Source organism: Giraffa tippelskirchi, chromosome 9, assembly GCF_054371585.1.
Source record: "Giraffa tippelskirchi isolate mGirTip1 chromosome 9, T2T-mGirTip1v1.2.pri, whole genome shotgun sequence".
In the NCBI taxonomy this organism is placed as follows: domain Eukaryota; kingdom Metazoa; phylum Chordata; class Mammalia; order Artiodactyla; family Giraffidae; genus Giraffa; species Giraffa tippelskirchi.
This window is the reverse complement of record NC_137283.1, coordinates 106678101-106692819: the sequence shown is the minus strand read 5'-3', so window position 1 is coordinate 106692819 and position 14719 is coordinate 106678101. Positions and strand designations below refer to the sequence as shown.

The 14719-nt window shown below is 39.8% G+C and overlaps 1 protein-coding gene and 1 long non-coding RNA gene across 14 annotated transcripts in view; one reads left to right on the top strand and one right to left on the bottom strand.

The window, feature by feature from the left end:
- Positions 1-14719, top strand: part of LOC145521731 (uncharacterized) — a 97145-nt gene that overhangs the window by 78943 nt on the left and 3483 nt on the right. The window contains exon 3 of the long non-coding RNA XR_014065642.1: positions 9887-9956. This is a non-coding gene — a long non-coding RNA (uncharacterized LOC145521731). The remainder of the gene's footprint in view (positions 1-9886; positions 9957-14719) is intronic.
- CDK19 (cyclin dependent kinase 19) overlaps positions 8986-14719 on the bottom strand; it is a 226365-nt gene continuing 220631 nt past the window's right edge. For 7 of the 13 annotated variants that reach the window (XM_081530590.1, XM_081530595.1, XM_081530593.1 and 4 more), the window contains one exon: positions 8986-13326. In XM_081530590.1, the coding sequence (XP_081386716.1) occupies positions 13195-13326 (132 nt within the window). In that variant the 3' untranslated portion in view covers positions 8986-13194. The remainder of the gene's footprint in view (positions 13327-14719) is intronic. The other 6 variants (XR_014065639.1, XR_014065635.1, XR_014065640.1 and 3 more) reach the window with 2 other exon arrangements.

The following is a 14719-nucleotide window of genomic DNA, read 5'->3' as shown; positions in this document are numbered from 1 at the left end:
CTCATAGGGATCCTTGTTTTGTTTTTATAATAGAAGTTGTCTTTTTATTTACTTATTTGGCTGCACTGGATCTTAGTTGCAGCACACATGATCTTCGATCTTTAGTTGCAGCATGTAAGGTCTTTAGTTGCCACATGTGGGATCTGGTTCCCTGACCTGGGATCAAACCTGGGCCCCTTGCATTGGGAGCATGGAGTCTTAGCCACTGGACCACCAAAGAAGTCCCATGGGGACCCTTGTTAATCAAGCTTTTTCTGTTCTTGGACATTAGGAAGGTTTTTTGTGCTGTCATGTTCATCTCTTTGTGACTCTGTGTACTGTAGCCCAACAGGCTCCCCTGTCCGTGGGATTTCCCAGGCAAGAATACAGGAGTGGGTTGCCATTTCCTCTTCTAGGGGATCTTCCCAACCTAGGGACAGGACCTGCCTTTCCTGAGTCTCCTGCATTGGCAGTTGGATTCTTTACCCCTGGGCTACTTGGGAAGCCCTTTTCTGCTCTTGGACATTAGAAAGGTATCCTCTCTTAAACAATGTTGAGGTTGGGGATTAGGTTCCCCCAAACACTTTTTCTTTTCTTTTTTTTTTTTTAAGATTCATTTATTTATGGCTGTGGTGAGTCTGCTGCTGCACATGGGCCTTTTTCTAGTTGCAGTGAGTGGGGACTACTCCCTAGTTGGAGTGTGTGGGCTTCTCATTGCAGTGGTTTCTCTTGTTGGGGAGCATGGACTCTAGGCACACAGGCTTTAGTAGTTGCAGCACATGGGCTCAGTAGTTGCTGTTCAAGGGCTCTAGAGTGCTGGCTCAGTAGTTGTGGTCCATGAGCTTAGTTGCCCTGAGGCATGTGGGATCTTCCTGGATCAGGGATCAAACCAGTGTCCCCTGCCTTGCAAGGTGGATTCTTAAACACTAGACCCCAGGGGAGCCCCCTTCAAACACTTTTGAAGCTACCCCTTGGGGTGACTACAAATCTCCACTGCTCCTGTATCTGTCATCCTCACTGATGGTCAGCACACTGGTACCATGATGTACTGTATTAATTTACTTCCTATTGCTTCTCACTACTCCTAGACTGAGCAACTGAACTGAACTGACTCCTAGATATTTGTATAAGAAAAAAAGATCCTTGACCTCCACCTCACATCTTAGACAAAAATTATTTCAAGGTGGATCATAGAAAAAAGCTAAAACTAAAATCTATTAGAAGAAAATAAAGGTGACTATCTTCACACCTTGGGGTAGTCAAGGGTTTCTTGGGATATATATACACATACTAAAAATGGAAAAATTGGCCTCATGAAAATTAAAAAATATTTGTGATGCATATATATGACAAAGGACTTATGTTGAGAATATGTAAAGAATGCATTCAGTTCAGTTCAGTCTCTCAGTCGTGTCCGACTCTTTGCGACCCCATGAATTGCAGCACGCCAGGCCTCTCTATCCATCACCAACTCCCGGAGTCTACCCAAACCCATGTCCATCGAGTCGGTGATGCCATCCAACCATCTCATCCTCTGTCGTCCCCTTCTCCTCCCGCCCCCAATCCTACCCAGCATTAGGGTCTTTTCCAATGAGTCAACCCTTCGCATGAGGTGGCCAAAGGAATGGAGTTTCAGCTTCAACATCAGACCTTCCAATGAACACCCAGGATTGATCTCTTTTAGGATGGATTGATTGGCTCTCCTTGCAGTCCAAGGGACTCTCAAGAGTCTTCTCCAACACCCCAGTTCAAAAGCATCAATTCTTTGGCACTCAGCTTTCTTCACCGTCCAACTCTCACATCCATACATGACCACTGGAAAAACCATAGCCTTAACACCTTAAAAGTAGAAAGAAGTCTTAGACACTACACAGAAAGAAGATGATACTAATGATCTTTCATGTGCTAGTAAGCACCTGAAAAAATGTTCAACATCATTGGTCAGCTTGGAAATGTAAATTAAAGCTATATTGAGATACCAGTACATATGTATTAGAATTGCTAAAATTTTTAAAAAGATTGATATTTTTAATATGTTTTTATTGAAGTATAGTTTATTTACAATGTTGTGTTAATTACTGCTGTACAGAAAAGTGATACAGTTACACATATATTGATACATTCATTTTAATATATTCTTTTCCATTATGGTTTCTGTCATATTTTAGATTCCAAATATAAGTGATATCATATGGTATTTGTCTTTCTCTTTCTGACTTCATTTGGTATGAATCTCTAGTTGCATATAATCTCTAGTTGTATCCATGTTGCTGCAAATGGCATTTCTTTTTATGGTTGAGTAGTATTCCTTTGTATATTTGTACCACATCTTCTTTATCCATTCATCTGTTAATTGACAGATTGTTTCCATATCTTGGCTGTTGTGAATAGTGCTGTTATGAACATAGCGGGTGGAGGGTGCATATATCTTTTTGAATTATGGTTTTGTCTGTATATATTCCCAGGAATGGGATTGCTGGATCATATGGTAATTCTATTTTTAGTTTTCTGAGGAACTGCCATACTGTAGCTACACCAACTGACATTCCTACCAACAGTGTAAGAGAGTTTCCTTTTTTCCACATCTTCTCCAGCTTTTGTTATTTGTCAACTTTTTAGTGATGGCCATTCTGACTGGCGTGAGGTGGTACATCATTGCAGCTCTTATTTGCATTTCTCTAATAATTAATGATGTTGAGCATCTTTTCATATGCCTGTTGGCCATCTGTATGTCTTCTTTGGAGAAATGTCTATTTAGGTCTTCAGCCCAGTTTTTTAAACTAGTTAAGATTCATGTAAGCATATCATGAGTAAAACAAATCATATTAATCATACCTTGAGAAGAGAGCATGGTTTTTGTTTTTTGAATTTTTATTAGAATATAGTTGGTTTATAATGTTGTATTAGTTTCAGGTGTACAGCAAAGTGAATCAGTTATACATATACATACATCCACTCTTTTTTAGATTCTTTTCCCATATAGGTCATTGTAGAGTCGAGTTCCCAGTGCTATACATTCTGTCCTTGCTGCTGCTGCTGCTGCTAAGTTGCTTCAGTCGTGTCCAACGCTGTGCGACCCCATAGAGGGCAGCCCACCAGGCTCCCCCGTCCCTGGGATTCTCCAGGCAAGAATACTGGAGTGGGTTGCCATTTCCTTCTCCAATGCACGAAAGTGAAAAGTGAAAGTGAAGTCGCTCACTCGTGTCCGACTCTTCGCCTTATTAGTTATCTATTTTATATATACATATAGTATTGTGTATATGTCAATCCCAACCTTCCAATTTATTCCTCCCCTCCTTACCCCTTAGAAACATAAGGTTGCTTTTGTTTCCTGAAACTATTTCTGTTTTGTAGATAAGTTCATTTGTACCCTTTTTTTAGATTTCCATGTATAAGCAATATCATATGATATCTGTCTTTCTCTGACTTCATTCATTATGACAATCTCTAGGTCCATCTGTGTCGCTGCAAATGGCACTATTTTGTTATTTTTTATGGCTTAATAGTATCCATATATATGTGTGTGTGTGTACACACTACATCTTCTTTATCCCTTTCTCTGTTGATGGACATTTACGTGGCCTTCACGTCTTGGCTATCGTAAACAGTGCTGAAGTGAACGCTGGGCTGCATGTATCTCTCTGAGGTATGGTTTTCTCCAGATATATGCCCAGGAGTGGGGTTGCTAGGTCATATGGTAGCTCTATTTTTGGTTTTTTAAGGAACCTCCATACTTTTCTCTGTAGTGGCTATACCAATTTATGTTCCTCCCAGTAGTGTCAGAGGGTTCCCTTTCCTCCACGTCCACTCTAGCATTTATTATTTGCAGACTTTTTGATGATGGCCATTCTGACTAGCGGAGAAGGCAATGGCACCCCACTCCAGTACTCTTGCCTGGAAAATCCCATGGACGGAGGAGCCTGGTAGGCTACAGTCCATGGGGTCGCTAAGAGTCGGACACGACTGAGCAACTTCACTTTCACTTTTCCCTTTCATGCACTGGAGAAGGAAATGGCAACCCACTCCAGTATTCTTGCCTGGAGAATCCCAGGGATGGGGGAGCCTGATGGGCTGCCGTCTATGGGGTCGCACAGAGTCAGACACGACTGAAGCGACTTAGCAGCAGCAGCATTCTGACTAGGGTGAGGTGACACCTCGTTGTAGTTTTGCTTTACATTTCTCTAATAATTAGTGATGAGCATCTTTTCATGCGTCTATTGACTATATCTGTATGCCTTCTTTGGAGAAATGTCTATTTAGGTCTCCTATCCATTTTTTAATAGGGTTGTTTGTTTTTTATTGTTGAGTTGTGTGAGCTGTTTGTATATTTTGGAAGTTAATTCCTTGTTGGTCTCATCATTTGCAAATACTTTCTCCATTCTGTTGGTTGTCTTTTAATTTTGTTTATAGTTTGCCTTGCTGTGTAAAAGCTTGTAAGTTTGATTAGGTCCCAGTTGTTAATTTTTGTTCTTATTTCTATTGATTTGGGAGACTAACATAAGAAAGCATTGGTACAACTTACAAGAAGATTGACAGTATTAAATGTTACTGACTTTCAAAGCAACTGGATTCTCATGAACTACTCAGAGTAGAAAATGATATAAAATTAGAAAACTCTTAGGCAATTTCTTTTAAAGAGAAAATATATCTTATGATATAACAATTCTATTTCTAACTATTCTTTCTACAAAAGAAATGAAAAATATGTCCTCAACAAAACTTATACAAAAATGTTTATAGTAGCATGATTCATAGTAGCCCCAAACAGAAAGAACCCCAAATGTCCATCAACAGACAAATGACTAAATAGTGGTATAGTTATACAATGGAATATTATTCAGAAATAAAAAGAAACAAATTGATATATCCAATATGGATGACTCTTAAAACATTATGTTGTGCCAAAGAATCCAGACACAAAAGAGTACAAACTGCATGATTCTATTTACATGGAATTCTGAAAAGACAAAACTAATATTTTGTGATAGAAAACAGAACAGTGGTTGCCTTTGTGAGTGTGGAGGTATTAACTAGAAAGGAGAATGAGGGAATTTTCTGGAGTGATGAATTTGTCCTGTTTCTTGATTTGGACTTTGCTATAAGCATATATGGGCTTCCCAGGTGGCTCAGTGCTAGGAATCTGCCTGCCAATGCAGGAAATACAGGTTTGATCCCTGGGTTGGGAAGATCCCCTGGAGTAGGAAATGGCAACCCACCCAATATTCTTGCTGGGAAAATTCCATGGACAGAGGAGCCTGGCAGGCTACAGTCCATGGGGTTGCAAAGAGATGGACACAACTGAGCACACACGCACGCACCTGGCAAGTTCTCAAAGTCCTTTGAATTGTATAGTTGTCTTCATACTGCTGCTTATGAGTTATGCCAACAGATATTTAATCATACATTTACAACTAAAATATGGCACCTGCAGCTGAATTCAGTCAAATCTTGAACATCTTGTTTATAATTTAAGGTCTGTAGGTTTCAATTAATTTAGGTTAATCTTGCAACCAAAAGAAAAGCTTGTTACATGTTAGCATTTTCTTGAAGGACCAGATCTTTCAAAGAGGGACTCCCAGGACCAACCAATGCATACAAGAGAATGAATGCAGAGGACAAAACCCGAGGAAGGCAAAAGTCTGAAATGTTTAAAGTGTGTCTTCTTCCTCCTTAGTATTCCTTCCACCATACTATCTGTGTGTTGGACCTACCCAGTCCATCTTCCCCATCACCACAAGAGAGATCTTTTAAGAGCAATTTCATAGCTCAAAAATTCTACTTTTCATAAACACTGGAGCACAGTTCAGCCAAGTTTTTTGCCACTCTGTAACAAGGATTGCTGCTGCTTCAGTTCCCAATTTCCTTTCTCCTGTTTCTCATTTCCACCTGAGAACTCACCAGAATGGTCTTTAATGTTCATATTCCTACCAGAATTCTGTTCATGATTACTTACACTCTTTATTCTAAGAAGATGGAAGCTTTCCCTCAGTTCTCTTTTCCTTCTGAGCCCTCACTAGAATTGCCCTTAACCTTTTATGTTTCTAGCACACACAACTTCCAGCCTCTACCCACTACCCAGTTCCGAAGCCCCTCCTATATTTTTAGGTGTTTGTTACTGCCACAGCCCACTTCTTGGTCCAAAGTATGCGTTAGTTTGCTCAGGTTCCTATAACAAAATACCACAGACTGGGTGGCTTAAATCACAGAAATTTATTTTCTCAGAGTTCTGGAGGCTATGAAGTCTAAGATCAGTCTGGCAGAGTCAAGTTTTCTGTAAACACTGCCTTCCTGGCTTGCATATGATCGCCTTCTTGCTGTGTCCTCACATGGTGGGAAGAGGGGTTGTGGGGGAGAGAGAGAAAGGAGGGAAGAAAAAGAGGGAGGATGAGGAGGGAGGGAGAAGAAGGAGAGCCCACGCCTGCTCTCTAGCACCTCCTCTTACTGGGACACCGATGTTATTGGATCAGGGCCCACCCGTATGACCTCACTTAACCTTGGTTACGTCCACAAACACCCCATCTCCAATACTGCCACACTGGGGATAAGGTCTCCAACATAAGAATCGGGGGAGGACACAAACGTCCAGTCCTTAATAGCTTCTTTGTGTGAAAAAAATTCTGTAAGTCTGAAGAGCAGAAAGTGAAAAGTCAGAAGGAATGTGCTAAATATATACTGTTTTAGGCCAATATTTTCATTTCTTTCCCTTACATTCTGTTCTCTCATTTAGATCAAATGAACAAATGTTCCTTTTGTGTGTTGCTTGTCCAAGCTGGCTTTCTACTACCTGCTAGATAAATGCTATGTGAGGTTTTAAGATAGATGCCCTCCTCTAGAAGAACCAAAGGAAAGATGGCTTCTAAAGAAGACAGCTAACTTGGCTTAATCTTTTACTCAAATGCTGTTTGAACTGTTTGTTCCTCTAGAGTGATATTATGACTTTGGAGCCAAAAATATAAGATATGAACCTATTTTAAGAAAGTAATGCCCCAAGGGAGCCCTGTACACTGTTGGTGGGAATGGAAATCGGTGTAGCCACTGTGAAAAAAGTATGGAGTTTCCTCAAAAAACTAACAAATAGAACTACCATATGATCCAGCAATTCCACTCCTGGGTATCTATCCAGATAAAATGAAAATGCTAATTCAAAAAGATACACGCACCCCAATGTTCAGAGCAGCGTTACTTAAAATTGCTGAGATATGGAAGCAATGTAAGTGTCCATCAGCAGAGGAACAGATAAAGATGGTATGATATATATATAATATATACATTATATATATATATATATCCCATTATGTATTATATATATATAATGGGATAGTATTCAACCATAAAAAACAATGAAATTTTGCCATTTGCAACATGGATAGACTTGGAGGACATTGTGCTTAATGACTGAAGGCAAAAGGAGAAGGGGACAACAGAGGATGAGATGGTTGGATGGCATCACCAATTCAATGGACATGATTTTGAGCAAACTCTGGGAGATAGTGAAGAAGAGGGAAGTCTGTCATGCTGCAGTCCATGGGCTGGCAAACAGTAGGACACGATTTAGCAACTGAACAACAGTGCTTAATGAGATAGGTCAGACAGAGAAAGACAGAAACTGTATATCACTTATATGTGGACTCTAAAAAACACAACACACCAGTGAATATTAAAAAAAAAGAAACTCACAGATACAGAGAACTAGTGGTTAACATTGGGCAAAGGAGAGGGACAGGGGGAAGGGCATGATAGGAGTAGGGGATTAAGAGGTACAAACTACTCTGTATAAAATAAACAAGCTACAAGGATATACTGTGTAACACAGGAAATAATAGTCACTATAATAACTATAAGTGGAGTATAACCTTTAAAAATTATGATTCACTGTGTGTGGTACACCTGAAACTTATATAATACTGTACTTCAACTATACCTCAACAACAAATAAATAAAAAAGAAATGCCTTTTCCTTATTCACAGAACAAAAATATGTAGGTTCATCTCCCTGTCCATACACAAATATGGCTTATCAAGGAATTGTATGTCAATGTACAAAACTGATGCTAATGATTCACCATATTATCTGCTGTGTTGGGCATCATGCCAGGTGCTGGGAGTGAAAGAATAAAACCCAGACCTTGTCCACAAAGAACTTACAGTTGGCTGGGGACATAGCCCGATACTTTTGAGCTATTTTCCCAGGAGTGATAAGGTGTTTGTGCAGTCACCCACTTTCTCTTACCCGGGTGGCTGGTTAGAAAGGCAGCTGTGGTCAAAGAAGTTCCCCAAGAGCAGCTCTACCCTGTGAGTGTCACCGTGTTAAATATAGAGTCTGTGTCAAGTGGTGAAGCAATATCTATTTTAAATAGAATTGAAGTTTTTTTTTTTTAATTTGTTATTTCGACTGCACTGGATCTTTGCTGTGGTTCACAGGCTTAGTTGTGGCATGTGGGATCTTTGTTCTCCAACTAGGGGTCAAACCCAGGCCCCCTACATTGGGAGCATGGAATCGTATCCATTGGACCACCAGGGAAGTCCCAGAGTTCAAGTTTTATGTTGAATGCTTATGTAACTTAAACATTCTTCAATTCACTCCACGATGCCTTTAACCATTGGAATAACCACAGATGATTCATCAAGTAAATTGTAGGAGGGGGCGGCCAGGCACAACATAATGTCCTCATAAAAGCAACTCCCAGGTCCACTCTTCCCACAAAACGCTGCCTATTTGCTTTTTCTAAAACATCTTTCTAAATTTCATTTTTTTTAGAAAAGGGTATCTCCCCTAAAGGTGTATAAAAAACTGTAATTTTGCTTCTGAGGTATTTGCAAGCCTTGCCTCTGGTTTTGTGACGTCATAAGCATCCTAAATAAGATAACATGTTGCAGCTCACAGGGAGACTGCATCTCTGCAGGACAAGTGTAATCTGAAAAGCTTTGAGGCACACACATCAGATTTTAACACTAAAACTTGTTGTAACAAGAGTTTTTCCTACAGTTAAAAAATCCACACTGACACAAAGTCAATTAAATTTTATTACAACCAAGAATATAAAATAAATGCAATGTAATTCATTTCTAACAGTCATTTCAGGAAGGATGTCAGGAAAACTCAAAAGCGAGAAACACTTGGCTCCGAAGCGGCAAGCTTGTCCTGCAGCCCGGGGAGCAGGCCCCGCTGGGGGGAGCAGGCCTCACTGGGGGGCGGCTGGCTCCCAGTGCACACCTCACAGTGTGTGTGCAAAGCATACACAGTCATGTCTAAAGTCGTACAAACAGGGATGCGTGCAGAAAAATGGCTGAAAAGAGAGACAAGAACAGGTACACTTCACATAGAGGAATTATGGGAATACAAACTAGGCAGTTTAGAAAGGATATACTACATAACATATATAAAAAGTACTTTAAATTGTTGTTAAAAAGGACATCTTCAGTCCAGATTTTGTGTAATACTTTTAGTGTCTACACAGACAAACTTTTAAAAAAATTAAATAGTATTAATTTACTAAATATTTAGGAGATAACAGTGCATTAAGGATTTTTTTTCATATAATACATACATATCACTCCTTCGCAGTGATAGCATAGAAGAGTAAGTATGGCCTTAGGTACAACACATTTTTAAAAAACCCTAAAACAATGGACTTCGCCTTATGATATTTGTGACTATTCTTGAAGATTAAGGAAACCTAAATAGCTATGTTTTATATAAAATATTATTTATACTTGAATCCTTCAAGCTTCCTTTAGTCTGCCATTTCACTGCCTTTCTCCATTCCCCAGAAAGATAACATTACAGAGGTTACGATTTGTAATTTTCATAGAATATTCCTTCATTGTACAGTTTGTCACATACAAGTATTCCAAGCAGATTAAGCTGCAAGTCTTATTGTCCAACTATTTTTTCTCTTATCTTCAGCAGAGAAAACAGCATCATTATAGAGGCATACAACTAGCAGTTGCTTCACCAGGAATGAGGCAGTGAACACGTAAGTAAATGTCATCCCTTTCCATTCTTAAATGTAAATTGTGTTTACAAGAGCAAAAGAGTAGTGCAGAAGGCCAAAATTCTAAGTACTAAAGTTTTAAAACCACACAGATATAAAAATATACATGTCCTTGGTTTTGTATGTTCCTGCATGATCTGCTTCATCATAAGGATTGTTTCAGCCTCATGGTGTCAGTCCGGCTGCCAGGCTGCCTTACCTGTGAGCTCAGCTGTCCTGAAACTCTAGAATACTTTTTCCTAAATACACACCTTACCAAAAAGCTAACTCAAAAACTGATTTGTAATATGAAACACAGAAAACCTTCGCTTTGATTCCTCCCTTCCTTTCGGTAACTTCCCCTGGTTTGGATGTCCACCCTGCATTCTCAGGGGACACCAATCGTAGTAAATTTTTAAAGAGGAATGTGGTTATTTGGGGAACACAAAAGTAAACTTTAACCTCAAAAATCTTCACAGGTTTCCTTCAAGGGCCCACAGTTTTAGGGCCCATGAGTATGTTAAAGACTTTGTTCTCCTTTACAAGGAAAAGGAAATTGTGAACCAAAATTATTTCAAAGAGTAATGGGCACCAGTGGGCATCACCAACTCTGAGGCAAGACCACAGGAGGAAAGGGCCAGTCCCAGTGCAATGACCAGAAACAGTCACGTGTGTAATGGGCGTATCTGGCTAGACCCTGTGTGAGGAACACTGGGAACAACTGATAAAATCCCCACCACTTTCTGTTATCAGTTCTGCCACTAAAATTCACTACATGCAAAGAAAGCAGGGTAGTCCTGTGATCATATAAGCACGGATCACAAGGATTTATATCAAAGTGTATTAAAGGGCGTGATATTTTGATTCATGCACATATTTGGGTTTGTCTTTTACTAAATGTATGCCCCTCTCAAGGGCAGGAACAGAGCTTCTCTTTTCACTGTAATTTCCTACAGACTCTTAGTTGAGTATGTCCTGCCTACAAGGGCCACCCGGTTGTTGTTGAAAGGCAGCTGTAAACATTTCAAATATATATTAATGCCTGTAGTGATACTTAATTGTTGGCTTTCTTGAAGGTAGATAAACATAGAAACCTCTCCATGATACTTGTCTATTATAGGGCAAAATTTGGGATAGTAATTCTCTTCAAGAGGGTTTAGAAGTAGATGAAGAGACCTTCATGTTTTAAGATGGTTTCATTTATAAGCCTGTCATCCCAGGAAAGCTTCCTGTCATGGACTCATTCATGAACTCTTCAAGGACAGGAAGTATGTCTTGCCCTTCCTATCTCCCCCAGCACAATGCTGGGCACAGGCGGAGGGTACAGTGAGGATCTGATGACACTGAGGCTTCAGGGCCCAGGACAGAACTTCACACAGGTAGCTACATTATGCAGAGGGCTACTAATTTCTCATTTTTAACAATGGAGGCAGTAAATTACCATGGAGGCAATCAGATATTCCTTCCAATGGAGCATGTCAATTGTTTCATCTTCAGTGTTGATGAGTGTCCCTACACAGTCTTTGTTATTAATAAGCATTATTATGCTGAGATCAGGAAGGTCCTTGCTGGCTACAGTATCTCATCAATAGTGCAAAATGTATACTGGCTTCTGTCTAAAATCTTATTTTACTTGTGTATGGACCCAGAGTAGATAACCAGGTAGATAAGTTCACAAGGAAGAGTAAAAAAATGCATATAACTTGCATATAACAACGATCAGCTATTTCTTCTAGCTCAAGAAAACATTAAAACAAGGCTGGTGCTGCTAGTAGCATTTAGAAGAACACAAATTTCTTGCCCCTTACATTATGAGGGAAGCTCATAAGTCTCTACATTTCTGTGGGACTCTGGGGAGCTTCCTTATGCTGGCTAAGAAAGAATTCACTGGCCAAGAGCAAACTCAGCCTCTAATTCATAGATCATAGAAATGTAAATATGTACTTAGCTAATATAGTCGTATACTATCTGCCCATAGTTTAGGCACAATTATTAAGTCTTCTCCTAGGGGCAAAAGAAAGCATTCAGTGCAATGAAAAGATTCTCGATAGAATTAAGTTTCAGTAATAACAGCAAAATTATGCATACATAATACATACTTGAAACATGAACAAAACCTAAACTTTTAACATGCTTTAAAAATAGTCACTCTATGTCTAACGCAAATACGAATGGAGAACACTGCTTTTTGTTTTAAAAGCAGATTAATTTGCAGGCTTCTATTTGAGTACCCTTGATTATGTAAGGAAGTTACTCAAGCTGACCCAGATGTGAAGAAACCAACAGTTCTTTAGAGAAGCCAACTGTATGTTAAATACACAAGAAAAGCTTTTCCTTCAAAGGGAAGCAGTACATCCTTTGATCAACATTACTCTTAAAGAAATCCTAGTGCAGTTAATACTCTTCAGTTTTCCGGTGTGGGTCACCAGAGGACTGTATTTCATCAAAGCTCTTGAAACCCTTCTTAAAGTAGACTTAAGCTACATGAAGTTTAAAATTATCATTCTTAATTACTGAATACTATTCAGAATAAGATGATTCTGGGAACTAAGTTCCATATGAATGATTATATAAAAATTACCACGTGTTTTAGTTCTTCATAGCATAAAGCATAGTAACTGCAAAGATCTAGGCTGTTTTTGGTTGCAGGTTCCCACTGTCCCACCACTTGTCTTTTTATTAGACCTTCTCTGAAACGAGATAAATAAAAACGTAATAGTAAGGTACTTTGGGACAGTAACAGTTCCCATTTAAGACTTCCATGAACAAAAAAGTTATATTCTGTGAAAACCACGTAGTGCTTTAAAAGGTGCATATTTACCTGTGTTGCTAGATCAGTTCATGAAGTATAAAACTATACACCACTGGAGTCTTGTTTCTAAAACATTAAAATCCTAATAAAAGAGCTTTGAAAAGATAAATCATAGCGATTGCTACAGCATGAGAAAGGTGCACCAGGAAATCCTTCCCAAAGATGCTGAAGGTTACAGAAGTTAAGTGCTGGGATTAGATCAGACGCTTTATCAGAGAAGTCACAATGGAACACATGCAGGGAAAGGCTGCTGGGGAAACTTCACAAAAATCTTCTTTAAGTCACTAAAGAAGAGACATCAGTCAGTCTTGCAAAATGCTCCATAAATAGTTTTCCTCCTAAGTGGATGGCAGCATCAGAGCTTGCATTTTTGGTTCTCTTCAATGCAGACATCATATTGCTGGAGTCTGTGCTCTGGGCTGTGGCCGGTCAGTAGCGGTGGGCCTGGTGAGACGGGTGGTACTGTGCGCTCTGCTGAGACGAGGAGGAGTAGCCTAGTGTGCTCTGGGACTGAGAGGATCCCTGGACGCTGCTTTGGTAATTCAGGCGCGAGCTGGAGTGCTAGGAGAGGAAACAGGAAAAGGGGATGAGCTATGGGGTACAAGAGCAGTTCAAGATATTCATCACAATAGGACACAGAAGGCTGTGGGTTCTGACCCATGGTAGCTGACAGCTAGTTTCTTGTGTCAATATGTTTTGCTGGTTTCACATCACAGCCTGCTACCACTGTTCTGGCATGCACGGAAGCTGGCTGGATGTCTTTGGAAGATAAGCTACACTGGCAGTGAGCGGCAGAGGGGAAATTGATGCTGACTAATTCTGGCTAGTGATTCTTTGCATAACTGAGATTTGCAAACAGAAGAATCAATTTGGCATTTTGATCCAGTGGTGTTCGTAATGTATACTGATGTGCTGTTAATATTCTCATTATAAATAACAAAGCTGTGACTAAGAAATCGGTTTTAGAGAAGAGTTTCCTCAGGTAGAGGCTAGAGCCTCAGCAGCACCACCTACCTGACAAAGCAAGACAAGGTAGCAGCAAATAGGTGCTTTTTTAAAATCAACTTCAGGTAACATTTAGAATTTAAAAAATAAAAAAACTGTATGTGAAAATTCCCTCGAGAAGGCTGAGACAAATGTATTTCAATACAGTGTATTTTTATTACCCTAAATGAAACATTCATCTTCATGGTATCAAGGGCAAATATGAAAAAATATGTAAAAGAAAAATTTACCTATAGAAATAGAATATAGTGCTTGGTTAACTATAAGCGTTAACTGCAGCTGTGTCTTTGGCTCTGCCCAGAAGACTGGTTCTTCCTGTGAGCAAAGCGTGACAAGATCCTATGTAATTAAGCTATTGTGAAAGCGTTAGTCGCTCACTTGTGCCTGACTCTTTGCGACCCCATGAACTGTAGCCCACCGGGCTCCTCTGCACATGAGATTTCCCAGGCAAGCATACTGGAGTGGGTTGCCATGCCCTCTTCCAGGAGATCTTCCCAACCAAGGGATCACACCCAGGTCTCCTGCATTGCAGGCAGAATCTAAGCCACAGATTCTTTACTGTCTGAAGCCCAATAAAGCTATTACTTGGAGTTTAAAATGTAAATAACCTTGAGGTGGCATTGGCGGGTTTAATGAAGGACAAATCAGCAAGGCTGCCCCACTCAGTGCACGAGAGGCAGCCAAAATAGACTTGCAACATCTGGTCCAAGAAAACAGGGCAATAAGATAGTCTTGGTTAAAAATAATGCCACTTAATTCCTTCCTTTGTTACACAACTCTTAGTCGTATTGTTGTAAGAAGCCTTGACAAATTCTAACAACATTTTATTGTAACTTTATTATGGAAAAAAAAAATGTTCTTTCCATTCACAAGGCCTACAGTTGCTGGGCTGCCTATGACTGCTTTTACTTTAGCAGATTAGACTCTGCACAATAGCTCCTCCATACTG